General features: G+C 42.4%; 2 protein-coding genes across 3 annotated transcripts in view; one reads left to right on the plus strand and one right to left on the minus strand.

Moving 5' to 3' along the window:
• Positions 1–1975: 1975 nt before the first annotated feature.
• On the plus strand, positions 1976–17567 carry arhgef33 (Rho guanine nucleotide exchange factor (GEF) 33). 2 transcript variants are annotated; one of them, XM_008292191.1, is made up of 17 exons: positions 1976–2135; positions 4776–4819; positions 7581–7745; positions 9188–9309; positions 9436–9584; positions 9667–9792; positions 11271–11397; positions 12074–12206; positions 13371–13478; positions 13635–13727; positions 14018–14166; positions 14261–14350; positions 14696–14874; positions 15487–15947; positions 16029–16247; positions 16391–16530; positions 16764–17567. In XM_008292191.1, the coding sequence occupies exons 1-17, from the start codon at positions 2084–2086 to the stop codon at positions 16882–16884; spliced, it is 2478 nt and encodes an 825-aa protein (XP_008290413.1). In that variant the 5' UTR covers positions 1976–2083; the 3' UTR covers positions 16885–17567. The 2 variants fall into 2 exon arrangements, with proteins under 2 accessions (XP_008290413.1, XP_008290414.1); XM_008292192.1 differs by having other exon boundaries at positions 9439–9584.
• A 2161-nt stretch (positions 17568–19728) lies between these two features.
• LOC103364906 (mitogen-activated protein kinase kinase kinase kinase 3) overlaps positions 19729–26874 on the minus strand; it is a 33900-nt gene continuing 26754 nt past the window's right edge. Inside the window, exons 34-36 of the mRNA XM_008292197.1 lie at positions 24837–24892; positions 24672–24725; positions 19729–24036 (exon numbers count right to left, since the gene is read on the minus strand). Of these exons, the coding sequence (XP_008290419.1) occupies positions 23949–24036; positions 24672–24725; positions 24837–24892 (198 nt within the window). The 3' untranslated portion in view covers positions 19729–23948. The remainder of the gene's footprint in view (positions 24037–24671; positions 24726–24836; positions 24893–26874) is intronic.

Genomic DNA, 26874 nt, shown 5'->3' on the forward strand with positions numbered 1-26874 from the left:
TGTCCATGTTGTATTTGGAGCTTGTTGCACAGCCCCCGTGTGGCTAGAAAATCACTGCTTGCAGGTTTAAAACATTGACAGCATAATGACGTCAACCATAGTTTCCTGAATAGTGGGTTTGAAGCTCCATGTTGAGGCAATTTGCAGTCAAGTAATGGGAGCTAAGTCAGAAGACAAAGCTTTTGATTTACCAGTCAGTCTATGTTCAAACCTTCATCTATGGTCATGAGCTCTGGCTGGTGGCTGATGGAATGAGATCACGGATACAAGCTTCTGAAACGTAGAGTGGCTCAGCCTTGGAGGTCGGAGGAGGAGCTTGGACATCCAGAGGGTGCGTCTGTCGAAAGGGGTAAGTTGAGGTGGTTCAGGCAGTGTTGGCTCCTGGAGTGAACCCATAGCTCACATGAGGAACTGCACATCTAACCTGACCTGGGAACATCTCAGAATGCTCCAGGAGAAGCTGAAAGAAGTTGTAGGGAAGAGGGAGGGAGGGAGGGATGGATGGATGGATGGATGGATGGATGGATGGATGGATGGATGGATGGATGTGGTAGTGTTGTGTACTTTGCGGGACAGTTAGCCAAGTTAAATAAAAGACTTTCAGAATCTGGCTTATGTTTGAGATTATGTTGAATAATTACATTTTGACCTGATATACCAACCAGTTAGGTAAAAACAATGACATGTAAGAGATTGGGCTCCATCACAACAGAAGACCTGGACAAAAGGGATGGTTGCTGTGTTATAGAAACTGCTCCAAAAGAAGCCATCAAAGCCAGTAGATGTTTGAGAAAGGTCAGATTGCATTATCCCTGACCATAAAGTCATACTTACATATTTACAACACCAGGAGAAGGGATGTAAACTTGCAATTAAAACCATAAGGGCGTGGATATAAACTAAGGTACAAACTCAAAATCAGTGTCTGTGTTCAGGAAATAGCCTTGGTGTTATGTTAAATTAACAGTAGATTTATTTACCTCACTCTGTTGTTTTGGTGCTTATTGAGTTTAAATGGCAAAAAAAAAAAAAACCTTTGTAGTTTAATGGTAGTTAAAAGTGATGTGGAAGACTTGAAGATTCGTGGCCCACTGAAGAAGTTTTTCCACATCTCTGGTCATCGGCATCTTGGAACAACTGCTATTCCAAAAACAAACAAAGAGATGGAGCATGAATGGAGGTGAGACTGTCCTATGATGGCACTTTTAACAGGTCAGATCTGTAAAACATTTGCCCCGTGCAGTTTTCGTGAATGGAAAAATTAGCTTTAAAGACCAAAACTGTTGTTCATACCAGGCTGCAGACGTGTTTATTTCTGCTGTAAAGTTTGACAGTTTAACATGGAAGTCTATGAGGGTTGACTCACTTTTGGGGTGAACCTCAAGTGGACATTCGAGGAACTGCAGGTCGTTTGCTTCGTTTTCAGCTCCTGAGGTTTCTGTTTGGTCTAAACGTGTCCCTGATCTCCAAGTCTAATTAAACGATCTGTTAAAGAAGCAGAAAAAGAAAAACAAAAGAAACACAATCCAAGCACATAAAGTTCACATGTCCTTGTGAGACACACGCGTCCACCAACATGTGCTTTTAAATGCATCTCGACTTGGTGTTGGAGCTGGAAACAGGCCTCTGAAGACGCCCTCCTGGAACTGGGACATCCTCGACTACAATCAGTTTCACCATCTAGCCCCTGCAGTCTCCGGCTCTTCCATCTCTCTGATCAGAGCATCTCTATCAGCTAAATCATCTTCATTAAAAACCGGTCACGCCTCCCTAAATCTAATGAGTTCGCCACAGTGAGCAACTGTATGATGAACAAATGTCTCTCTCTCTCCCCTCCTGATCTTTCCCCTCTGTCCTTCTCCTCTCTGAAGACAAGGAGCTTTTTGTACAAAAGGGAAATCATAGGACTCACATGCTTTGGAAGAGAGAAAGTGAGTGATCACAGCGAAAGATAGGGTTTGTTCAGAAGAGAGGAAACAAGGCAGGGAAGTGGACTGAGGTCGCTTTGAGCCGGACGAGGACTTCAGAACCGGACGGCTGTGGGAGAACTTGAGCGGAGCGGGCCGAGCGGGACTACCTGAACATGGAGAATGGACAGACGGACACAGAGGAGAAGACGGAGGACATGTCGGAAGGTAAAATAGGAGTTAAAGGACATGAACTGTGACTTTTGGAGATGCTCTCAGGCTAGAGTTCTCCAGCTGTTGCTCTAGTTATGAACCAGGTCATTAGTACCTCCATTAATTGATTGTTTAGTCGATAAAATATAAAGAAAAATACAAAATCTGATGAGCAGACAGCGCTCTTATTTGAGTCAAGTAGTGGACGTTGTGTGGAATTCACACGATTCTACACGTGATCCTTCAGCGGTTCCACATCAGTCGTTTCTTTAAATCTGAAAACTGCAGAACTCATTTATAAAAGCTGTAACCTAAAAAAAAAAAAAAGTCTTCCAGCCAAACGGCTACGAGACACCGAATCGTACCATTTGCAATGAAAATTGATTTTTCCGCTTCTTGGGAGAAAAGAACAGCGAATAATTTGGCAAAACAGGATTTGGGGAAACGGGCCGAGACCAAACGTCGCCGCTGATACCAACACTGACATTTGATAATTGCAAAAGTCCAACAACAATAGATCAGGTGACACTGGCGAACATTTTAGTTGATGCTCTTTCACACATTACACATTAATCTGGACATTTTACAGTTGAAAAGCAAACAGCAGCGCCCTCTTGTGGGCACTTTCCACGAAAGACATCGTGGCAGAAAAACCACTGATGTTGTTAAAGATGGCTCCGTTTCATTGAGCGTCTCGGGAAGCCATGACGGTCGGCCCGCATGTGCAGCAGCAGGAACCTGGACCTGGCTTAGCTAAACGGGATGCAGCCGATTCTGACGCTGTCGGTTACTCCTGTTGCCTCCTGAGAGAAGGTGTTTTATTTTAACTCTAGATTATGCCTTTGACATTTCAGCCTGCATCAGTCGAGCTGTAGTTTAACTTTAAACCTTAATTTTGCAGGAAGAAATCAAATAAATTGGCCTTATTTTAGCGTACTTATTCTATGTCGGTAACGCTTTGTACTTATTTTATTGTGTTGTGTTACGAGCCCTGCATTTCTTACCTTAGGTTATTGTGGTTTTTAAAGCCAGGAAGTTCATTCAGGATTAATAAAGTTTGACTTTTTCTTCTTTCATCTTCAAAAACATGACTGACGACACAGAAAACGAACCCTTTCATTAGACATCCAGAGCGTCACCACATGCAATAGCAAACATCAGGAACATCATGTGTTTTTCTGTAAACGCTTGCTAATTGCAATGATTTAAATTTTTGTTTTTTTGTGGGCTGGAACTTTGAGGCCATTCTGGCACAGCAGCTTGACATCTCGATGCCTTCGTCCCTCCGGCCTCCAGCAGCCGAAGCACAAATCTGAGCTGCCGGAGGAGATCGGAGCCGCTGTGTGCTCCTGCAGACAGAAGGACTCTGTTCTTTGACGTTGCTTATTCCCTCTTTTGGCTCATTCACCAGCTTGGAAATGCTTCGCGGCGCGGTGACCCCTGTGGGCCCCGTCAGTTATGCATGATAATATATGTAAAGTGCGTATTTCTGACGACCCTTCTGCAGTTTTAATGGCAGCTTTCGGCCGGTGGCATTTCCACGACAGACAGAGGCATTGTGCGTTTATGCAACTGTCCCCCAAAGTGATGCATCTAAAAGAAAAATCCATCATAAATCCTACTTTCCTTATGCGTCATTTTAACACTAAAATCATTTTGTGAAGTCGCTCAGAGCTCCAGCAGCTTTAAATCTGCACAAACACTTGCTCCCCTTACAGTTATTACACACAAAGATTTGCTTTAAAGGCCAAGACGAGGACTAAAAATGACTTTACTGCTGGTTGGACGAACCTCTTCTCTGAGAGGTTTGCGTTCACACGACTGCAGAAACACACTCCTGCTGTCCTTGAACTGTCCTGACCTCAACTTCTGCGGCATAAAATATTCGTCATGGGCGCTGCGACGAATGTTTTGCACATCACACACAGACACACACTCCGTCACGTATTACTCAGCTCCGATAAACATCTGAACTATGCGTGATAACTGAACACGTGCCCTCACTTTGCTGCGATTAAGTTTCAAAAGGACGGGAAGTTTATAACGCTGCGCTCAAAGCTGCAAAAAGATGAAAATGTCTCTTGTTTTTCTGCTGTTTTGGGTTTAAAGTGTAGACGTCAGCACCAACAACTGACTTTAAAAGTGAAATTTGAATTGAGGAGCTTTTCCAGACAAAAACGAGCATTTCCAGCCTTTAAAACTGCATTTTATGATACGAGAAAATTGGAAATTAGCTTAATTTACTGAGACAGAAATCATGAGGAGGCCACTGTTCTGATAAATATAGTTTATAAAAATATCTTAAGAGATTCTAGTACCGTGAAAAAAAAAAAAGAAGATCCTTTTCATTTATTTATTTTTAGCAAGAATTATCAACGCTGCAATAAAATAAATGCTTCAAACATCTCTGTGATGCTCTTTGGTTCTTGTGATGTTATGTAAAAGGAATACATGTTCTAAATTATGTGAATCTTCAAATATAATCTTCTGTGAAAACCTAAAATAGTAAATAAAGAAGAATTCAGTGAGTAAAGTTTTCTCAGCGAGCTTCGTTGTTGCTGCACTTTCATATTTCATGTTTTAGGTAATCATATAATCAAATCAGTTTATTGGATGTCTGCGTGGATGCTTATTTTGTAATTTTTTTCCCTCCAGATGCAGAAAAAAACGTAGAAGAAGCTGGACTGGAGATTGCTCAGGTAATCAGGAACCTCGTATTACTAATAACTACTAGTTTATCTAAATTACTGATAAAATAAATGAAGCATTTTTGCACTCTGTCAACCAAACTTTGCCTCCATCTGTCAGGAGCAGAGCTGCACTGAAACCTTTAATGACATTTCAGAAGGTTTTTGTTTGGACTTGGCTGCTCTGAAGCGACTTCGTGCCAACATTTATTACTTATTTATGATTGAAGTCAGATCTGATCTTCTCTGGATCGCCGGCAAACATTCAGGTCAAACGTCACAGAAAGGTTGTTGTGGTCATGTGAGAGGTTCTCTGGTCAGTTATTCTGTCCTCCTGAATAAAAGAGCAGATGTTTTAATAATATGTAATCACCATAGCTGAGCATTTACAGCTTGAAACTGCAGTTTACTGATGACATAAAACACAGATTCAGACTTTTGTGGTTTCGTAACAAACTAAAGAAACCAAACGTCTCAACCTGCAGGGTGCAACTTCTGGATCATTAACCTTCTTCAAAACCAGATTACAGCTTCAACATGAGTGCCTGAATTATTCCAGTGTTACCAGACGTGTAGTTTTACAGTGTCACATGTGAGCTGGTGTGCTCAAGCTGCAGCAAGTCATGGAGATTTGGGTGAAAATCGAGGCGAAGATCTGCAAAGTCTAAAAGAAGCAATGGTGAAAAAAAGGAAAAAGTTAAACCAGTTTAAGGCAGGAAGGGAGTATTTTCATGCAAACAACTTGTAAATATGCAACTAATATGCAAAATGTGCAAAATTTAGTTTGATCAACAACCGGAGAGGGACTTTAAAACTCGTCTGTGAAGATTCTCAGTCATCCAGGTCGTGGTTCTTCTGGTAGATTAATCAACTGGACTTGCTTGAGTTCCTTGAAGACGTTTCATCCAAGAGGCTTCATCAGCTCTGACTGACTAGTTGGGAGTTCCAGATACTTCTATCCTTAAGGAGCCATTAACACCTGAGTTTCAGTTTCAATTAAGGATTTAATATTAAGGATATCTGGAACTCCCAACTAGTCAGTCAGAGCTGATGAAGCCTCTTGGATGAAACGTCTTCAAGGAACTCAAGCAGGTCCAGTTGCTACGATTAATCCAGGAGAAGGACTTTAAAACTCGCTGTGCCTCAGAATATGTAATTTACAGTATATTTACTGAAGCACTTGGGCAGAGATTTCTTTAATTCACGGTCAGATTAATGCAATAAACTCTGCAGACAATGAAAGACAGCATCATATCAGGTATTAAATGTGTTACGAATGCAGCGTCCAGGTTCTTCTCATCAGAGCGCAGTTCATCTTTCTCGGTTCCAGTTTGCTCAGATCTCATGACGTTTGATCAACAGATCTATACGACCAACAGTGAGTTCATGCTCAAGTTAGAACATTTGCAAAAGATTTTCAGGCAAAATCTTTGTGCTGTGCTGACAAAAAGTGGATTAGTGGGACGTGTTTTGGCCTTTTAGCTTTTAGATAAATCATACCTCACAAGACCTTCCAAAAGGAAACAGCAAAACTCAGGGTCTCCTGGGTGGAGGGCACCAAAGAGGATTTATAACAAACACAGGAGCCAGTAGACGGAAGGCCACCCAGCTGGCCGAAGAGGCTGCAGGAGCTGATTCAAGCGCTTCCTGGACACGAGTCGAGGTTTCAACAATCCTTGGGAGACCAGAAACACCCGGAGACTCCAGGAGACATCACAAACAATGTGTTTAGGTGCATGTAGATGTTGTACGTTAAAGGTTTCTTTAAAATTACGCCTCACTAAGGTCGCTTGAGTTCACATATTGTGCAGCTTTCACTTCCTCATGAACACAAACTCTCGTATAAACATGTTTAAAAGGAGCTGGATGCGGTTCCTCGTATCCGACGTGCAGCCTCCAGGTGACCAGCAGCACCGTCGGCCATCAGACCAACGAGGAGGAGCAGCAGCCAGACAGGACAGACGCTCCATTGAGCCTCCTGCCTGATGCCTTTCACATGACCGAGAGAGCGAGCACGACGGAGAGATGGAAAGATAGGACGAGGAGGAAAGAAGCGCTCGGCCCATGTAATGTTCCCATGAGCTGATTCAGTTATCCCCGCTAAATAAATTCAATCAGCGATGCATGAGAAAACTCTGAGCGGAGCTTCAGAGGGACAGGAAGGTGGAGGGAGATACATTTCTTAGAAAATATTATCGGGGAAGAGTGAGAGGTGAACGGGAGTCGAGAAGATGGAAATGAAGATGCTCGGAAACCAAGAAATGCCCAGAAAGAGCAACAAGACCTGAAAAACTGGAACTAAAGCATCAAAAAGAGAGATTTAGAAACACTAAGAGTTATAAAAACAGAGAACAAAAAGCTCTGCACGTGTAAAAACAGTAAAATAGAATCTAAACAAGCTCATATAGTGACTTCAAGGACATAAAATAGCAAGAAAAAGTCTGACCTGGACAGGATTTCAATACGTTTACAGATCATTTCGAAGGCTTTGCGCTCAGTCTTTGCCCTTTAGGTAAATAACTGAATGGAATGAGGGGATTTTAAGAAGCCGAAGCACCAGAACTTGTGACTTTTGGGTGCAGAAAAACCCTCACAAGAATCATTATTTGCAAAGAAAATCCCCCAAAATATGGAACTTAAAAGAAGAGTAAAGAAATAGCCTACAGGTAGTGAGTGGAGCGCATCAACAAAACAGAATGCATGAATACTGAGCTTCTGTTAGAGAAGCGTTGGGCTGAAAACGTGACGCTCTGAACGGCTCCTTGTGATGCAGCTGCAGGGCCTGGTGGCGGAGCTGCGCGAGGGGCTCCAGGCCGCTCTGACCGAGCTGTGCGAGCTCCGCCTGAGGGACCACGGTCTGGAGGAGAAGCTGCAGGCCCACCAGACCGACGTGGACGACAAGATAATGGGCCTCAAGAACTCACTCAACACATTCAAGGTGATGGAAAAACACAGCAAACACACACACACAGGCTGAGTCTATTCTGGGGAGGTTCAGAGGCCTCAGTGGCATAATTCAGACCATCTGACTGTAATTTAATCTGTCAGACAGGAAGGCAGCAGCAGCAGATTGAATACTGACAGGCATGCTGTGGGATTTATCTGCACACGGACACACAGCAGCTTTATTAACCTACAAACAAGTGATTTACTCACATACGTCAGCCGGAGTCTTTAACTTCTGCATCACATGTTGGAACAGAAATGTGAGATTTCAACAGATATACATGCAGAAATACACACAGATTTGTGCTAAATTACAATTATTATTTATTAAATCACTGAAAAAAGTATGAATTTACATGTTGACATAATGTCTGTATTTTCACAAACAGCTATATTTTGTTGTCACTATGTGTGATCGTACAATTAAACTGTTTTACTGTATTTAAATCAACAAAATATATATTTTTACACTATTATACGGAAGAAATTTTTATATATTAAGAGTTAAAATAATAGTGGAAATATATTGTTAGCAGATATTTTCTGTTGTGTTAAATTACAGAAAATATCTAATAAAAAATAAAAATAAAAAACATAAAAAATTAATTTTAATAATCTGGGGAAAAAATGCTTTTTTACAAATACTAATTCGGTTTCTGTCGGTTTTGTTTTTGCGATCAGTCACTAAAAAAATGACACCGTGTCATTGTTTGTTGATGTATTTTTTGTTATTTGAAATAAATTTAATAAGATATTTTAAAAATACGATATTTTATGAATTTAAAAAGAATTTAAAAATATGTTATTTTACAGATAATATCTAGTAAATGTCGACTGTAAAAGAAAGAAAGAAAGAAAGAAAGAAAGAAAGACAGAAAGACAGAAAGAAAGAAAAAAGAAGAGACTAAAACTGTACATAAATTCCACTGTTTCATTGTATTTAAAGCAGCTAAAAGTCGTGATAATTTTGCAAATATTTCTCTTTATTTTCAGTTTCTACAGTTTGTAGACATGATAGTCTCACAATGTTTGTGTGTTTTTGGTACTCTTGCTGCCAGATTTCATCATTTGTATTTACAGATGCTTCGTATCGTGGAGGTTGCTGCACCAACACCAGAACACATCTATAATAAAAACACGATTGACTAAAGAACCCATCTGGTTCAACAGTGACTAAAATGGATGCAGCATGTTGTGCTTCATTTCTGCTGCATCATTTTAAAAAGAAATTTACCCTCTGATTTAGAGTTCTGATTGGACGAAAGTAAACAGTTTTCTCAAATCTTCAAATCAGAGTTCAAGCTTGTTCAGTTTGGCCTTTGAATGCTGCAGATGTTACAGACTGAATTTGGGAAAGTTTTTTTTAAAGAAGTTTGTAAAAACTGCCTCGAGCTTTAAGACTTAAAACTGTTTCTTGGTGAAACGTGGCTGCAGGAGGAGCTGAACGTGGCCTTGTTCCACATTAAGGACGTCGCCAGCCGACAGAGAGACGTGCAGAGGAGGATAGAGCTGCTGCAGTCAGAAAACTACAAAGATGTCATCTCTGCTCCACACAGGTAGAGACAAACACATGGAACAACCATATATACAGATACACGTCTTTATTTATGATCTGTAGCTCAGAGACACATCATCATCACACAACAAACAAGTTCTTTCTTCTCTTCCTCCGACCACGACAGCAGAAAAGGCTCCAAGGCCGACGTGCTGACGACAGCCGGGGACGAGCACATCTGTACGCCCAGCCAATCAGAGCTCAGCGTCATCCAGCACTTCTTCTCCAACCTGCCGCACAGCGTGTCTCCACAGAGGAGCAGCACCTCCACACAGAGTGAGGCCGAGTTATGTTCACCTGCTGAGCTGAAGAGGTGTTAAAGTCCTGCAGGAGTCATTTACTCACGTTTGTGTTGCAGCGTCCAGCTCTGAGCAGGACGCTCAGCAGCAGCAGCAGAGAGGTTGTCCGTCCAGATCTCCGGTGTGGGGGGACAGAAACAACGGCAGAGAAGAGACAGAGACGCCCAACAGCCAACCTGAAAACAGTGAGAAACACACTCATACCAAAGTCTGAAGACCCTCGACTGCAGCTTCATACACGTTCATGCATTAAAGGAATTTTTTCACATAATTGTAAAGCTTTGATCAGAAGTTAATGAGCTCAGATTAGCTTAAAGAGAAGAAACAGCTTCTAAACGGTGACAAAGTTCACCAGCAGTGTAAAAAAATTAAATAAATTTCATTCAATTGCAGATAACAACTAGTAAAATCACAAAAAAGCTATTAATTCACATGTTAACTGTAAAGAAATACCTGTAAACAACGTCCACATCAAACATCTGCAGCTTTTACAAACAGTTATTTGTACTTTTATGATATTTGACTGTAAATTACACCGTCCTTTACTGCATTTAAATCAGAAAAATAACATTATTTTATAGATATTTGCCACTAATTAAAAAATACAGATACAGAATTTACAGATTTTGACTGGATTGTTAAATTACTGATAACAGCTCGAAAAATCACAGAAAAAAAAGTGTTAATTTGCATGTTGGCTGTGAAAAAAAAGCATAAATTATGTTATTGTATATCAGCTGAAAATATTATTTGGCATATTTCATTTTTTTTGTTTTTGCAGTTTTTGAACTTTACATTGTTCTAACAGTTTAACAGGTTTTTTTCTGGTACTCTGTCTGCCACATTGTTCATTTTATTTTATTTTTAATTTAATTTTATTGTATTTTATGAACATGTCCTCGTACCTGTGACGCTCACTGATGAACACATGAAGTCTTGTTCTTGGACTTCTGTCGTCACTGTGAACAAACTCAGCTTCAAACCACCAGCTGTCCTTTTAAACCTTAAACTATCTCAACTTGTACTTCTCAAAGTCTCCTTCTATTCCTTCAAATTTTGGACACTCAACATATAAAACTGTGCTTGTAGTAAAAACTGAATTTTGGTCACCACAGATGACAAAGAGCCAACACCAGAGGGCAGAGCTGCTTCCTGCTGTTAACAAACCAACTTTGTAGCTTCAGAATAAAGCAGATTTCCTGAGAAAATCTGGCTTTTTACCTCATTAACACGCCGATATGGACAAATTAAGACGTCAATTTTGATTTTTTTCTCTCTTGAAACTGCAGCATACTGATGACAGCCTCAAAAACGTGGATTTCTAACATTTCATACATAACAAATCCAAAGAACCGATCCTGTTAACTGCTTCATTATTCTTCTTCAGGTGCCAATTACAACTTGTGTAGCTATAGAGGAGCTTTACAGTGTTTGAGCAGAGCTGTAGGTGAGCTGGTGTGCTCGAACTGCGAGAAGAAAGGGTAGATCTGCACTTTGTAGAGTAGTTAGAAGTTACATCTAAGCCATTTTAAGGCAGGACAGGATTGTTTTTATGACAGAAAAGCGTCTAAATATGTAACGTTGACGCACAGAGACGAGTTTTCAGGGTTGAAGTGTGACTGGAGACGCTGTAAAATTCAGAATATTGTGTTTCGTGTTGCAGATAAGAGGCAGAGAGCGGCGCTGGAGCTGCTGGAGTCAGAGAGAGTCTACGTGTCTCATCTGTCTCTGCTGCTGAAGGCCAACATCTCCTTCAACGGATCAGAAGCTCTCACCACCAAGGACAAACGGTAAACCTGTTCACACAAAAGATCACATCTCATGGACGTCCAACCTTTTCATACTTAAACAACGTCTACATTCAAGACGGCAGACACACATCAGAAGGAAAGCAGAACTTAGGAGCTCCTCACACGTCAGCAGAACATCTTCCAGGAGATTCTGCTGATCTAATTTAGTTCTTACAGTGAGGAGGAGAAGGGGAAATAAATAAATCAAATAAAAGCAGGTTATAAACGCCAGCGGGACACACAAGACGGTCTTTTTAAAGAGACTCTGCTCGTTAATGTAATGAGCGCTGAGCTGCAGCACACGTGTTCCCAATGACCAGAAAGTCCAGCAGCTGAACCGGGCCCAGTGGTATCTGTGAATAACTGCATTTATCTTAACCTGCTTAAGCCTCTGCCAGATGCCCGTCACACCGACCGGCAGAATGTTTAGCATGCAGCGTGTTGGAACGAACACGAAGGACGTTTGAGGCAATATTTGGTTTTAAAATCACACCTGGAAGCTGAAAATGATCCACAAAGAGGCTTGATTTCATAGAATAACTGACTGTAGCCACGAATAACTGCATTTAAACATGTGAAGTGTTGCTAGATTTCATAAAAGTGTGTGTACTGCGTTAACATCATTTCATGTGATGTGATTTTTCTTTACTAATTGACCCGTCCTCTGTGTGTTCAGTCCGTTTCCCAGCTCTCTGAGGTTTCTGATCCAGCAGCACCTGGAGCTGCTCCACACTCTGCAGGAACGTGTGCTCAAGTGCCAGTGGCAAGGCATCATGGGAGATGTGTTCATGAGGCTCACCAGCAAAGAGGTGACGTATAAAAACTGCAGTGCATTTCACGTCTTAGCCCTGATTACTGGTCAGAAATTTTAAGCATCATGGTTGAATGTGGGGCTGCAAGGTGGCTCGGTGGTTAACACCCAGGATCTTTCTGTGTGGAGTCTCCATGTTCTCCCCGTGCAGCGTGGGTTCTCTCCGGGTTCTCTGTCTTCCTCCCACAGTCCAGAAACATGTTGAGCATCTTCATGGAAAAAAAAACAGATTAAAAAGAATTCTGGGCCTCCAGTTTTCTCGCCTTTAATCTAAAATCTTACGACAGTTCAACACTCAGTGGAGCTCCGGGAAAGTTAATCCGTGGAGGTCAAACGATTCGGCCTTGTGACGCGACCTTTACAATGAATCCGACTCACTCTGGCAGCAGTGACGGCGTTAAAGGAAATGTCACATTCCAGCGGAGCCACGTCGAGAGCTGCATCACAGATTTACTACAAAGACAACAGTGATTAGACGATGGCTGCTGGCAAAAAAAAAAGGAGTCTGGACTTTGGTTGACAAAATCACAACACAAACATGAGACTTAAACCAACACTGGTGATGCTTATGTGAAAGATTTGGGTGATAAGATAAAAAATCCTTTGGTGCAGGTGGCGGCAAAAATCCAACCGAAAGCCGAAAACAGGCTTAAAGCGCTGAAGCTAACGAGTCAATTCAATTAAAGTCAATGTGTCGCTAATTGGCTCTGAGTGAGCGGGAGGAAATGCAGTAATAGGTAAGAACACCTAGCTGTTTAAGAAAAATTAAAGGCAGATGGTTCACGGAGCATTATGGGACCTCACTTAGAGATGGCCACAGGAATAGAAAAAGAAAAGAAACCTATAGACGATAATCCAGGTTTTTAACCTTTAATGAATCTGATGTTAAAGTGCAAAATTATTCAAACTGTCCAAATACTTATAAACCAGACTGTATTTCTGATAACAAAGTCTCTTCTCAGCAAAACACAAGACAGTGGATCTAGTTTAAAGATGCGTTTCTATCCACACACTGGTCACATGTTGGCAACAAACTGAGAGTAAAACAACTAATCAGACGGTGACATCAGGACATTCAGGGGAACATATATGTGTTTGTGGGACATGAGCTCATCCAGAACATGTAAACCTGGACAGTGTTTCTCTTTGTGTCGCCCTCCAGAGCGATTTCTTGGACTTCTACGTGTCCTACCTGAAGGAGCTTCCAGACTGCCTGGCGGTCGTCACCATGCTCGCCTCCAGCTCCGTCAAGTCTTCTGCCTTCGTGGAGGTAAAACAGAATCTGGTCGCCTCGTTAGACGCTAAAGGTTCATTTCAAGCCTTGTTGGTGTATGTTAGCTTCAAACACAGCTGGATAAAGTGATGTTTCTCACACCTGCTGTGCTAACTGCCTCTATCCTGATTGGTCCACCTGTGCTGCTGTCAGAGCGACATCCTGGGCGACGAATCCAAACCGTCCCTCCACACTTTGCTCCTTCAGCCGGTCCAGAGGATCCCTGAGTATCTGCTGCTGCTACAGGTCAGATCAACAGTTCAGATAAAGACTTTTACTCAGGAGGAAACATTATTTAATTTCCCTATTTCAAACCAAACTTTACAAATTTTACTATATTAGCAAATATCACACATGGTAATAATTGACTTTCTGCTTCTTTTTTAAAAAAACTAAATAAACTTTGAGATTGTACAGAAACAAACCTGATCGATACACTGAAATGAAATAAAAAGACATTGAACATCTCATTGAGGCTGAAAACTGAAGGCTGCATCACCTCTATGACTGTACATTTTCTGTATCTGTGCATACAGGGGCTGCTCAGGCAGACAGATGCAGATCATCCAGACTACTACCTGCTGCTGGTTTGCGTCCAGCAGTTCAGGTCCTTCACGGCTCAGTATCACCACCTGCTGCAGCACAACCAGGAGCTGCTGCTGCTCAACCGCAAGGAGGTGAAGAGGTCAGAGAAACAAACACAACACTGCAGCTCGTAATAAATAATAGAAAGTTTAAATTAGAACCCGTGTGAAGACGCTGTATGTTGGTCACTGCAGGTCCACCATGAAACAGCTGCTGAAGACCGTAGAGAGTGGAGTCCAAGGAAACAACATCGGCTCACCGTACCCCTGCAGCAGCGCAATGCTGTGAGTATAAAGTCTGCAGCCCACCAGCAGCTCTCTCCTTCATCTGTGTGTCGGTTTTTATAGCTGCATTGATTACTTTTGGCAACCTGGAGGCAGAACAACACACCAAGCTAACAGACACACAACCCTGATGGATTATTGCCTCATCAAATTGTTATGGCTGACATGTTAGAAAGTAATCACCTATAAGACAACAATCACTTTTGTTCTAGCTCTGTTTTGGTCTCTGTCTTTATATTTACAGCTAATATCTAACTTTGTGTGTCCGTTATGACACCCAGCAGGCTGGACAAAGTTGTTTTCTGCTGCTGTAAATAAGGTTTATGAATGTTTCCTTTACTACAGCGATCATGCTAACCAAGTGAAGCGCAGAAAACAGTGTCTTCTGGAGCAGATTCAGTCCCACCGTTTCCAGGACTGGGATCGAGACCAAGATCCTGAAGCTCATTGTTACGACACAGAGTGGCCCTCACAGCTGCCACTCTTCAGCCCCGATCTGGACTCAAGGAACCACAAACCAACAGGTCTGTGATCGCTGATGCTTATGTGTATGAAACAAATTCATGCAGCAGTTTGCAATTACTTTGGAGGCAGGAACGTAGGCAGGGTTGAAATGTCTTTTTCATGCTTTCCATAGCTACTAGTACTTACAGTGTGAGGTGAGAGGCAAGTTTGGTCTACACCATTACCTACCCTGGTGTAGGAAGGCCTGCTCAGGCGCTGCATCTTGAGGAACAATAAAAACCCAACTCAAGTCATCAGTCCCTTCTGAGGGCGGTAGAGTGGGTTGTCCACAAATAGCAAGGTTGGTGGTTTGATCCCGAGCCCCTCCACATGCTGAAGTATTCTTGGGCAGGAAACTTAACCTAAAGTTGCCGCCACTGTTGTGTGAACATTGGAAAGTGAGTTTCACAAAGGCAGAAAAGCTTTAAGCTAGGGCAGACGATTTACCATTAGGTTAGAAGCCTCAACATCTTGGGCTTGCGAGACTAGATACACTTAGTGTCTTGGCATCCCTGTATATGTCCCACATCTCTGGGCTTTGAAGACTCAATTGTTTGTCCAATGCAACCAGTGTCACTTAAATGCATTCGGGATGATTCTTTCATCAGTTAACCAACTAACCAACCCTCCAGGTCTTGGCATCATCCCAGAGAGTGAGGCGTCTGACAGGTCCATGTCCTGCCAGCATCATCTTTCCTCCAGACCTGCAGAGTTTCGTCAGGTTCAGCCGGGCTCCGCTCTGGCCGACGCCCTCGGAGAGTTCCTCCTTCCTCCAGACCCTCCGGGGATGGAGAGTCTCTACGAGGAGGACGGAGGCTCCCTTCACGATGCATCTTTGTTCGACCACTGCTCGTCCGCCTCTTCGGATTCCTCCATTGACATTGCCTTTGTGAAGTGCCCCAAAGCCCCCTTGGCGTCGCATCACGCGGTCGCAGCGAACGTGTCGACGACCCGCGACGTCTTTGGTAACGGTGGAAGCCAAGGGAACGGGTACAGCAAGCTCCCCAACCGGGGCTGCGTGTCTCCGGATGAAGCTGTGATGATGCGCCGCTATCAGCATCGCCCCCTTCAAGCCAGCCAGCGTAAGAGCAAGGTGAGCAGATGTAGAAACACATACTCTAGAAGTGCTATTACATGTATAAAAACCAACTCGTACATCTTCTCTGCTGTTTAGTCGCTGAATGGGCTGCAGCTTGAGAACACAGTGAACGATAGCGGCCCTCTATCGGACCACCTCCAAAGGGTGGGACTGGGCAGCCATGCCAAGCTGGAGCGCCAGGGCAGTAAGGGCAGCAAAGGAAGTTCCACCCCGTCGCGAAAGGTCCAAACCCCCCTGACGAACCGAGTGGATACCGACAAACAGAACCCAGATCTACACGGGCTGCTCAGCATTGTGGGTTTCTGCAAAGATGTGAACAATTTAATGTCTTGGACACTCGTACCCAGACAAATTTAAGAAATACTCTTAATCCTCTTCTAAGTGACCTCTCTTTCTTTTCTCATTAACTCAAATAAATGCAATACTGTCTTCACCAGGACTCTGGGATCCAGTCATGGGGCGATGAGTCAAAATGGAGGACCGGAACGGAGGAGAACAACCACACCCAGTTCAGTGAGAGGAGTCGCAAGGACAAAGGAGGCTTCAGGAGCTCTTTCAAGAAGCTCTTCAAGAAGAAGTAAGAATCTAACATGGAAATATTGCACATGAATGGCTCGATACTGCAGATAAAAGTGAGCAAGAATGGCAACAAGAGGGCAAAACTGAAAGAAAAGCATCTCTGACACGTCGGAAAAGCTTTTCATTTGACGCAGCAACTTTTTGCATTAGAGTTTCAGATAAAACTACAAAAATGGCTCCTAACTTTGACACGAAACATAAAAATCCACTCTTGCTCTGTTTTTCCGACAGGACCGGCGATGACAAGAAGGACAAGGGAGGTGAGAAAACACCAGAACACCAAAACAACGGCGATCACGAGAAAAGTTCCAAAGCGGCACATCTGGACATAAACCGCGGAACAGCTGTGTGAATAAACAAAACAAACAAATATGCAATAAAATACAAACATTTCAACGTACAAACTAATAAGTATAAATGCTGTATAGATGCTGTACAGGTATAAGCTACTGAGCTCAGCAACTCTTCCTCTGAATGTGTATAAATGTGATTTTTATTGGAGAAACAAAAATCCTGCCCCTGACCTTCTCACTGAGGGAAAGCACTTGATATGTTAGATTGTTTTTTTTTTTTAATTGGTTGAATTTTTGCTTGTAATCAGTGTTATTTTGCCAATTTAGTCATAATTTTAATTGACTTCCTGCCACTTATAAGAGAATAAACCTTTTTTAATCATTTAACATGTAAATATATGATTACACTTGACCACTAGAGGGCGCATTCATCCCGACACTGTAGATATTCCTGCTTTCTTTCTGTTTTCTCAAAGATTTCCAGGAAACTAACCCATTTCTTCTCCTTTCCGTCCCTTTGTGAAGTTGTTTGCACTCTAACTTTTAAATCTGTGCAAACTTTAAACGGAGCCCTTTTCACTCCAGCTTCCACTTTTCCATTTTGTCGCGTATACTCAGGAGGACGTGTGATTCGTGTACGTTTATTTTGTTTAAACACTGAAACGGTGATTATTTCTATGCACTGAACTGTTTTGTCGAGCGAGAGGAATGTGACGATGTTCAATAAAAAGCTAAACACTGAGTATTTGTTCTGTGGCTCAGCTGCTTGGTTTTTAAAACACTACAAGGATCCATTATTCATTATCGTGTTTATTCCCTCGAGCCTCTAGATGCTGTGTGTTCTTGTTCTCTATGAGGAGACGGGTGGTCGCACCACTTAAAAGGATCAACGTTGTCTTTTTTGTCTTGTTAACTATCATCATTTTGAAGACTTAGACAAATTCATGTTAACAAGATTCTACTTTCTGTAATATTTATGAATACAGAACTGATTTTGCTTACCATTGGTTTTGGGATTTTCTTAGTTTAGATGTATTTTTACCTGTAAAACTGCTGAAACTTCCACTGAATTATGTTTAATATGGACGTCCCCTGTTTTGTACATTTTTTTATGCTTGTATAATTCATCTAATGAGGTAATTGCAGAACACCATCCTGATTAAATAAAAGTTTTTCAGCTCCATCAGATTAATTTGTAGGTTTTATAAATAAAGTTAGAATTCTGAACTTAATCGAGCAGCAAACATTTAACAGCCTCTTGCTTTGTTCTCACACTCACAAAACTGATCTCTTCTGTGTTCCCATTCCTCGTTAAATACTGTTAAGAAGAAAGCAATACATCTTTAAACTGCTCACAACTCCTGCAGCATTTAATGGAAACTGTGCACCGCATCTCCAACCGAGCGGCAAACTCCAGGGCTGAGGCTGATTCATGCTCAGACCCTGGACGAGCCCCCGATTTGTTCTGCAGGCCACAACAAAGAAGAGAGACGCACTGAGAGTTTTAAAGCAATAAACCTTGTGGTAATGGCCAGATGTGCCCAGTTAATGTGAGTTAATGTGACGGCATCGTAACTGCAAGCTCTGCAGCCAGAGACCTGCACAGAGCAGGACCGAGGACCAGGGGCTGTAACAAGGAGCTCACTTTGTTTTTTAATCGCTCATTTATATAGTTTCAAGGTGTAAAGTTGTGCATAATTAAGGGAGTAGCTGCTTCAAGTGACAGGTAGGAGTCAAGGGAGGCTGTGGTTCAGGTGGTAGAGCGTTTGTCCTCTGATTGCAAAGTTGGTGGTTTGATCCCCGGCCCCTTGGGCAAGAAACTGAACCCGAAGCTGCTCCCAATGGCAGGCAGCATCGTGCATGGCAGCTTCGAGGAGTTGGGCAGCTCCAAGACGGAGACGATTCGAGCAAACACACTGAGCTTCAAAACTGCAGCAGTCATGAAGGGTTTGTCTGTTTTTACGCAGTCTTTGTCCTAAACTAGGAAAACAAAACAACACACTGCATACAAGAGCCAACAAAAACGCACCAGAAGTTGGGTTTCCCACAGTTTCTAACCTTGATTTGACATCATTGTCTAAAACAACAGTCCAAACAGTTATTGACGAGTGCAGCTTCTCTATATCTAATGAGGTTAATATCAAAATGTCTCCATGAGATAACATGGCTTTAACACAGTATTTTTCCCCTCTTTTCTTTCTTTACATCTATTGCGCATACTGATCCCAGAATGGCCACAAAGCAAATTCACTTTCTACATCCGTTGCACAGAAAATGATGCAAGCTGACTTCCAACTCTGTGGAAGTTACACTGAATGCATCACACACAACCACAGAGATTAATTCATCCAACCATCCATCATCTATGCACCGCTTTGGGGTTGTAGGGGGCTGGAGTCTATCCCAGCTGACTCAGGGTGAAGGCAGCTTCACCTGGACAGGTAACCAGTCTATCACAGGGCTACACTTAGAGACAGACAACCAAGCACACTCACATTCACACCTACGGACAATTTACAATCACCAATTAACCTCAGCATGTTTCTGGACTGTGGGAGGAAGCCGGAGAACCCGGAGAGAACCCACGCTGCACGGGGAGAACATGGAGACTCCACCCAGAAAGATCCCAGGTGTCCTCACTGGGACGCAAACCTTCTAGCTGCGAGGCAACGGTGCTAACCACTGCTCCACCTTGCAGCCCCTTTTTAGTCCTGTAAGGTGGTAAAGTCATGCAGCATGAAGCAGTTTCAATTTACATTTTAGCATCAATCACGTATAATATAGAAGTGTTGCTAACGAAGCAGCTAAATGCACCACAGCTGAATTAAAAGCATAATTTACTCGTGTGTCTTTGTGACAAAATGTGTTCGGGGTAAAAAAAATGACGACAAGACGCCGAATGCTCGAGTTCCTTCTTTTTAATGTGTTAACCTGTCATCTCATAAATCTGTTACACTTCTGAAACAAAATATAGGCAATTATACAGTATGTAAAACAAACCCATTTTTATTTTACACTATGTACATTTCATAACGTATGCATCGCATTATGAAAACAAAAGACAAAGGTGATGTAAAAGCGACAGTACAGAGGTGACCTAACGGCGTTTTAAGATCGGGAGGCGACGCGGACCAAACAGACGCCGGAGTAAACTCACAGGAGCTGAATTTAATCTGCTTCGAGCACCAAAGAGACGGAGTTAGCAACAAGAGATCCCTGGAAAATTACCGCGATGCCAATTTAGTATACGTTTGTGAAATTCGGATTATTAAACACATCTAGTTGTCGAAGCCTCCTGTGGCTTAGTCCACATTTAATCCAGGAGAGGTTGCAGTTTTAAAACAAGACTTTTCAGAAAAACACCCACACAGGAAAGCAACGCTGGCACCTGCTTTCAGAACCACGACGGCAGAAGGAAGGAGACAGATCCCACGTTAACTTTGTTAAAGATCCCAGACGGATGTGAGGAAAAGCAAAAAACAGGCGGCAGAACTGCTCGAACAGTCGTACTTACGGGGCTTTAAGAACAATTCGGAGTTTTTAAGAGAACTGATGACACGCTTGAGTAACTTTTGTTCGTTGACACATCGAGTGAGAGCACACAGACGGTTCAGAGTTTAGAGTTTGGCTTCACACTTTTATAACCAGACTTTTTTGTTTTTAATCGTCTACGGACAAACCACGAGGTAGAACATCTAAACATGGCCGTCAGAAGGTTCAACTACATGTTTATGGCATTACCTTAAAGGAATGTTTCTTTTCTTCCCAAATACACATGAACTGTTGGCTTAATGAGCTTAATCGATTTGACAATAATCGAGCACTTTTTTGTTTTTGCTCAGATAAGTGTTGGCGGCTGCCCAGCGTGTATTAACGGACGTTGGCAGGAAGCACATGATCGTGGCTTAAATCACTCATCCGGGGCACTGATGCACTTCGTAGGTGGTTGAATAGCAAGTAGTTTGATTTTTTTTCCATATTGGACTAGATTTTTAAGAGATTTACACAATTAAACAGTTTATTGCTGTGATGTGAGTCTTCAGTTCTAAGCAGGTTTCATTTTACAATATAATAGGCCATTAAAAAAAAAGGTAATTTATACCTTCACAGTGGATTGAAGTTGTGTAACTAGACTTGTTTGAGTCACTGGAAGCTACAATCCAGCGAGAGGATCTGTTTATTCACAAATAAATCCCGTTGAAGCAGAGTGAATAGTGTGCAGAGGCGTTAGCGCGGCTGAAGGTTTGCTGCCGTGTTGGTAAAATGATCATCTTCTGAATATTGGAAGGAAATCAGATCTCACTGTACACAAAAAAAAAAGCTGGTAAAGTCTAAAAAAGTCCCCCCAACATGCCGACATTTCCCTTTTATAGCCGCATTCTTTAACATTTAAATGACTGTAACTGCCGTCACTCCAACCTGGTTCTAGTCGCTCGCTTCCAGGTGATGAGTTGGACGCGAGATGCAAAATAAAAACCACAAGATGGCAGCAAACACAGGATTTTTTTGGCCATTATTAGAACTGGGTTTTCCTCCCAGGGTCTTAAAAAAAAAACCTGCCATTAAATTAGAACTTTTTGTGTCTCTACAGATGTGAAGTATTGAATCACACAGCTGGATGTTGACACATGTGGAGGAGATGAACACATGAACGAGAAGTAAAAGCTGTTTGAAAGGCAAATGTTTGAGCTCTGGAAGATTTCAGCGTTACAGATTTTTTTTTTTTACCTCGGCTAAACTAGTGTCCTCAGGAGAAACCTGGAGCGTCACAGCTTGTGAGGACTGGTAGTGTACGGCCACACGCAGACTCTCCTGCACACCACGCAGTGCGCATCTACATGCATGTAGTGTGATCTGTCGCGCAGACGCCGGCCTTTAACGGAAGCCGCAGCGGCGACGGCTGAAGCTGGAGACGGTCGTTTTAAAAACAAAATATTACGAGAATGAATAAAATGCTCGGAAGTACACAGAAATTAAAATTTACTTGGACTGGGCTGTATTCCCAGGCTGATTTCTGGACTAAATAGACGGCATAATGGGAACCTTTTAGCAATATATGAGGGAACTCTGATGTCTATATGCAGCATCCTGATTCTACTGTAGCGTCTTAGGAGGAAATGTGGTTTGTTGAAGACCGGCCAGCTACAAATATTAGCAGCATTTAGCTTCGTATATACGTTTTACATGTTCCTAAGGTGACATATTTCATCCAAGCTTAATTTCTTCCTAAATATCAGATCAGAAATTTGTTATTCAAACACTTTCAGATCAATTATAGCAAATTATTCATCATTTAAACTACTTTGTTTAGCTGTTTTCGAGAAAATCTTACTTTGTTAACGTGTAAATATGAAGTTTTTTCTACGCTGAGCAAAAACAAGCAGTCAGTTGAGCTTTTCTACCTTCACACTGCAGTTTAATAATGTTGGTTTTACACCTAACAAACCAAAGGAACCAATCCTATCGTCGTTTTTCCTTCAGAATCTGTTTTCATCTTAAGCTACCATTGTGTTGCGTTGAGCTGGTGTGCTGGAGCTGCACATTCTGAAATGTAGAGTTCCATCTAAGCCACTCTAAGGCAGGACGGGATCATTTTCAGGGACATAAATGCTAAATATGTGACTTTAAAGGTTCATTAATGACCAAAAAGAAAGCAGCTTGTATTTATTTGTTATTGTTTTTGGACTTTAATGCTTGAAATTGTGGCCAATAGGAGCTCATATATATATATAAATAACTGGATAAATTTTGATTTCTGTGTAAATCCAGCTTTTAATTTCCCTTTAAGTTCTTTTTAAACAGCCAGAAACACAACCGCCACTTGTTAAAGACCAGATCTGTACACAATGCACTCGTATGTGCATATTCTACGTCTACGAACACACACATACACACACACACGCATACACACACACACACACACAGTGCATACACACAAGGTCATATATTATAATGACATCACATTTGTTTATGAAATACATTTTTCTTTGTGCAAAATTTTTAACACCAGTGGTTCGATAAAAAAAAAAAAAAAAAAAAAATTAGCATTAAAGAACAAATAAAAGTATTTTCTGATTTAAAACAGCATAAAAAGATGAACAGGACGATGGAGGAACAAACAGAACTCCGCTGCCCTGGCGACGGTTGCTATGGTGCGAGCAAGCAGGAAGTCATGCAGGGCGACCGGTCGAGCGTCGCGCGTTCGCTCGGCTCCATCCCGACGCCTTTGTGAGAGTAATATCGGGGAGGAGAGGAGACGGCGGGGGGGTCTTTCTCGTCACATGATCAGCCAAATCTACCGTCCCGTCGCGCCCGTCTCGTCTCCACGGTTGTACATTTGCAACTATACACACGCCCTATCTACACGACCAGTCTTTTTAGTGTTCGTCTCTGTCAAAAAAATACTACATTTATATTTACAACAATTAAATAGAAGTCAATTAAGCACTTGTGTGGTGTGGTGGTGGTGGTGGTGGTGGGAGTTTTGATGCTAGCGAAGAGTGGCGAAGCTTTTATTTATTTTTTTTTAGTCTCTTTTTTTTGTTTTTATCCTTTAAAATAAAATAAAAAAAACAAATAAAACAGGAAAAGCCATCCTGGTTGTTAAAGTTACATCATGCCACAATAAATAAAGGAGGGGAGTTTTAAAAAGAAAAAAAAATAAAGAGGGGGGGAAAGAAAAGGAAAGAGGAGACAAGAGGAAATGAATGAGAGAAGGTTTTCTGTGCAAGATGGCCCTTCTGTGAAGCTGTAGCACAAGAAGCAGTAGTAGTAGTAGTAGTAGTAGTAGTAGTATGTGTAGAACTAGTAGTAGAAGTAGTGTCGGGGTCAGATTTACGTGCTGCTTTTCGAGAGGCGGGATGGAATCAGGAGAGAGTTGCTCTTGTAAGGTGCAGAGAGGAGATTCCTCGGCGTTAAACCCCTGCTCTAAACACAACAAGCTTCACTGACAACACTGCGGTGCTTTTTGTTTTTTTTTTTTCAACGGCTGCGACTGGGAAAGTCGCTCGTCTCCAAGTCACGAGGGCTCGGCGGGTGTACAACGGAATGAGTTTCTTTCTCCCCTTTAGTCGGCAATAGTGATGGAGGCGGGGGAGGAGGAGAGTGTGTTTGTGTATGTGTCTCAGTAGCTGTTTTCGTGGCCCGCCAGGATGTAGAGGTTGCTGTGGGCTGTGGGGTTGTCCGTCGGCCGGCTCTCCAGCACCACCACCCTGCAACGCAAACACAAACACACACAGACACACACACGACATCCAGTTTAGTTTCCAAGAACGGCGACGAAAACCTCAACGGAGCTGCTTCACCTTTAAATCCCCAGCACGTTATTAGTTTTCTGACAAAACAAATGAGTAAAACAAAGAATAAAGAGGCAGTAAAGACCCAGGATTTATCGCAGCAATATGCGCAGACAGCCAGCAAACCCACGCAGGACGCGGTCCAAGCCTGTAAAAGCGTTGTTATTTGGGAAAAAACACAAAACGCAGCGGAGAGAGATGACTAGGTTTACTCTGCTTGCCCTGAGGAACACTGAGAAAGTTGTTAATGCTCCTTTAAAGTGGACCCAAACGCTCCCACATTCACGCCTTAGAGAGACTCAGCGATGAGACCATAGACACCAAAGTCATCTTCCACATTTTTAAATACTGATGACATCAAATCGCACATGAAAGCAGATGATTTTAGTGTCTATACTCTCATGGCTTGAAGTCTCCTCAGAGCCTTTCCTCTCGCTCTCTTCCCCTCGCTCTAAGTGCTCCTGATCGATAACATCTGACATGAAGCAGACCTCCACAGTCCCCGACAGAAAGAGGCAGAGTTTGAGGCCGCCGGCGAGCAGCGAGTGTACCTGGGCAGAGCGAGGCCTCTGTCCTCGGCCTCTGGGTCTCTGCAGTCGGCTCGTCTTCGGTGGTGAGACATCAGAGAGGGTGTTAACACAAAACCTAAACGTGTGTTTGTGTGTGCGATGAAGTGAGAAAGATGTATTTTTTTTTGTGTGTGTGTTGTTTCTCACCTGTCTGATCCCAGTAGTCTAAAGATGCGTGTGCTGTCAGAGATCTCCTGAGTGATCTGATGGATAAAAAAAGAGAAGGTCAAAGCAGGGAAGGTGAAAATGCAGGATGGAGCAGTGAAATATTGATGGCTTGACCTTAAAAGCAGGAAAAAAGTCATTCATAAAACATCACTTGAACATTGTTTATGCCTGACATCTGCAGGTGGCGCCTGAAAGACTTTCTTTTTTTTAGAAATTTCCACAGATTTAATCAAAATGAACAACCGTCGTCTTGATATGGTTTCAAAACGGAGGCATCAGCAGGTCAGAGTGAGGTCTGAAAAGCCCCCAGTGAAATGAATCGAACGGTAAATCTGAGTAAATAACAACCTTAAAGCAGCGAGACAGTGACACTGATATGTGTTGAACCAAATCTGAAAATTCTCAACTACAACTCAACCAAATTTCTTGCAATATAGACGAAGCTGCATCGGTTTAAGCTACAGCGGTACCATGCGGTCAAATCAGTGAATGTGCAACGACTGCAGGGGGTAACAGGTTCATCTCATGGATCAAAAATGCAAGAGGCTGCATTAGTGGAGGTGTCCATCCATTTAAACAGTGCAAAATCACAACACAAGTCATGTGAGGACACTTTATAGTCGGTCAACACACTTGGCGACAGTGGGGGGAGGTGAACGTCCAGCGAACGGAGAAGAAATGAATGTTGAGCTTTAAAGGCTCCCGAGAGACACGAGCAGCAGAACTTCCCGTCCAGTCGGAGGAACAGATTCACAAGAAGTTTATCACAAGGTCAACCTCTGCAGAACGCTTCGTAATGTCCTGAGTGAGTCTTGAATCGTTTTGGCTTTCATGACTTGACATGCGTTTGATTTGCCAACGCAGTGCCGCGCCAGATCACGTTGCATCACGTCCTCGGGAAAAGTTTTTAAGCTGCACATTTGTTCACTAAGAATCAGAATCAGAAAGACTTCTTGATCCCTGAGAGGAAATTGCTTGATTTCTTTGTTGTATTGAAACAGTTTTATTTCATGAATTGTGTGGGTTTACTTTTTAAAGAAAGTTAAAGTTGATCTGAACAAATCTGTAGGCTGCAGTCGGACATTAAATCCTGTATGCACATCAATTTATCAGATATGTGTGTACAGACTCAGAATAAACACTTTTTAGGGAATTCATGCATTTCATCTCAGTCTCTGACAATAAAACAATACCGAGTTGTGGTACTGAGATAATTCTAGTTGGATTTGTTGTAGAAAACTTGAGTGTGACGCTCTACTGTCCCAGTTAGTGATTTTCCCATCCATCCATCCATCCATCCATCCACTTAACCCTCACTAGGGTCGCGGGGGGCTGGAGTCTATCCCAGCTGACTAACCCAAACCTCAACCTGTTTTTGGACTTGTGGAGGAGCCCGAGAACCCAGAGAGAACCCACGCTGCACCCATTTACTGATTATGTAGATCTGAAACATCTACTTAACCTTGATTGAACCCAACAACAGATCAATCCAGACCCAACTCACAGTTCATAAAACAAATACAGTATCTCATGAATGTTTTTTTATTTGGACGTGAATTTACACTGCAGCTGGAGAGCACTCACAGCCATCCAGCCCCGCAGGTGTTTTTAATGTGGCTCATCTCCTTGTTGTTGACATCATCGCCATGGCGACATCAACCGCTGAGGAGAGCTATTGTGTGTTGTTGTTGCTGCTGCCTTAATGTTACACAAGAGAATTTGCTCTGAGCTAAAATCACAGATGCAGAATGCGTGTCACTCTCTCTGCTACACAAGTTTGACTAAATCTGAGCCGCGTCCGCCTCAGTTCCACGCAGGTCAAACCACGAGAGACGCAACGTCTGCGGTGGAATCACACGTCAGAGTTCAGAGATCAAAGTGATGCAACTCGCTGCAGGCAAACAGAGAGCTTCCTCTCAGTGGGCTTGAATGTATTAAAACTGAACGCACGCTGCCTAAACGTTCTAAGTGAGCTGATTAAATGCTGTCTTGTTATTTCCAGTCATTCTGAAATACA

This window comes from Stegastes partitus, unplaced genomic scaffold, assembly GCF_000690725.1.
Source record: "Stegastes partitus isolate 25-593 unplaced genomic scaffold, Stegastes_partitus-1.0.2 Scaffold792, whole genome shotgun sequence".
Lineage (NCBI taxonomy): Eukaryota > Metazoa > Chordata > Actinopteri > Pomacentridae > Stegastes > Stegastes partitus.

Coding starts and splice junctions, on each gene's coding strand:
- arhgef33 (XM_008292191.1), top strand. CDS start 2,084: ATGGAGAATGGACAGACGGACACAGAGGAGAAGACGGAGGACATGTCG. Junction 4,820..7,580: donor CTGGACTGGAGATTGCTCAG/GTAATCAGGAAC, acceptor CTTGTGATGCAG/CTGCAGGGCCTGGTGGCGGA. Junction 9,310..9,435: donor GTCATCTCTGCTCCACACAG/GTAGAGACAAAC, acceptor CGACCACGACAG/CAGAAAAGGCTCCAAGGCCG.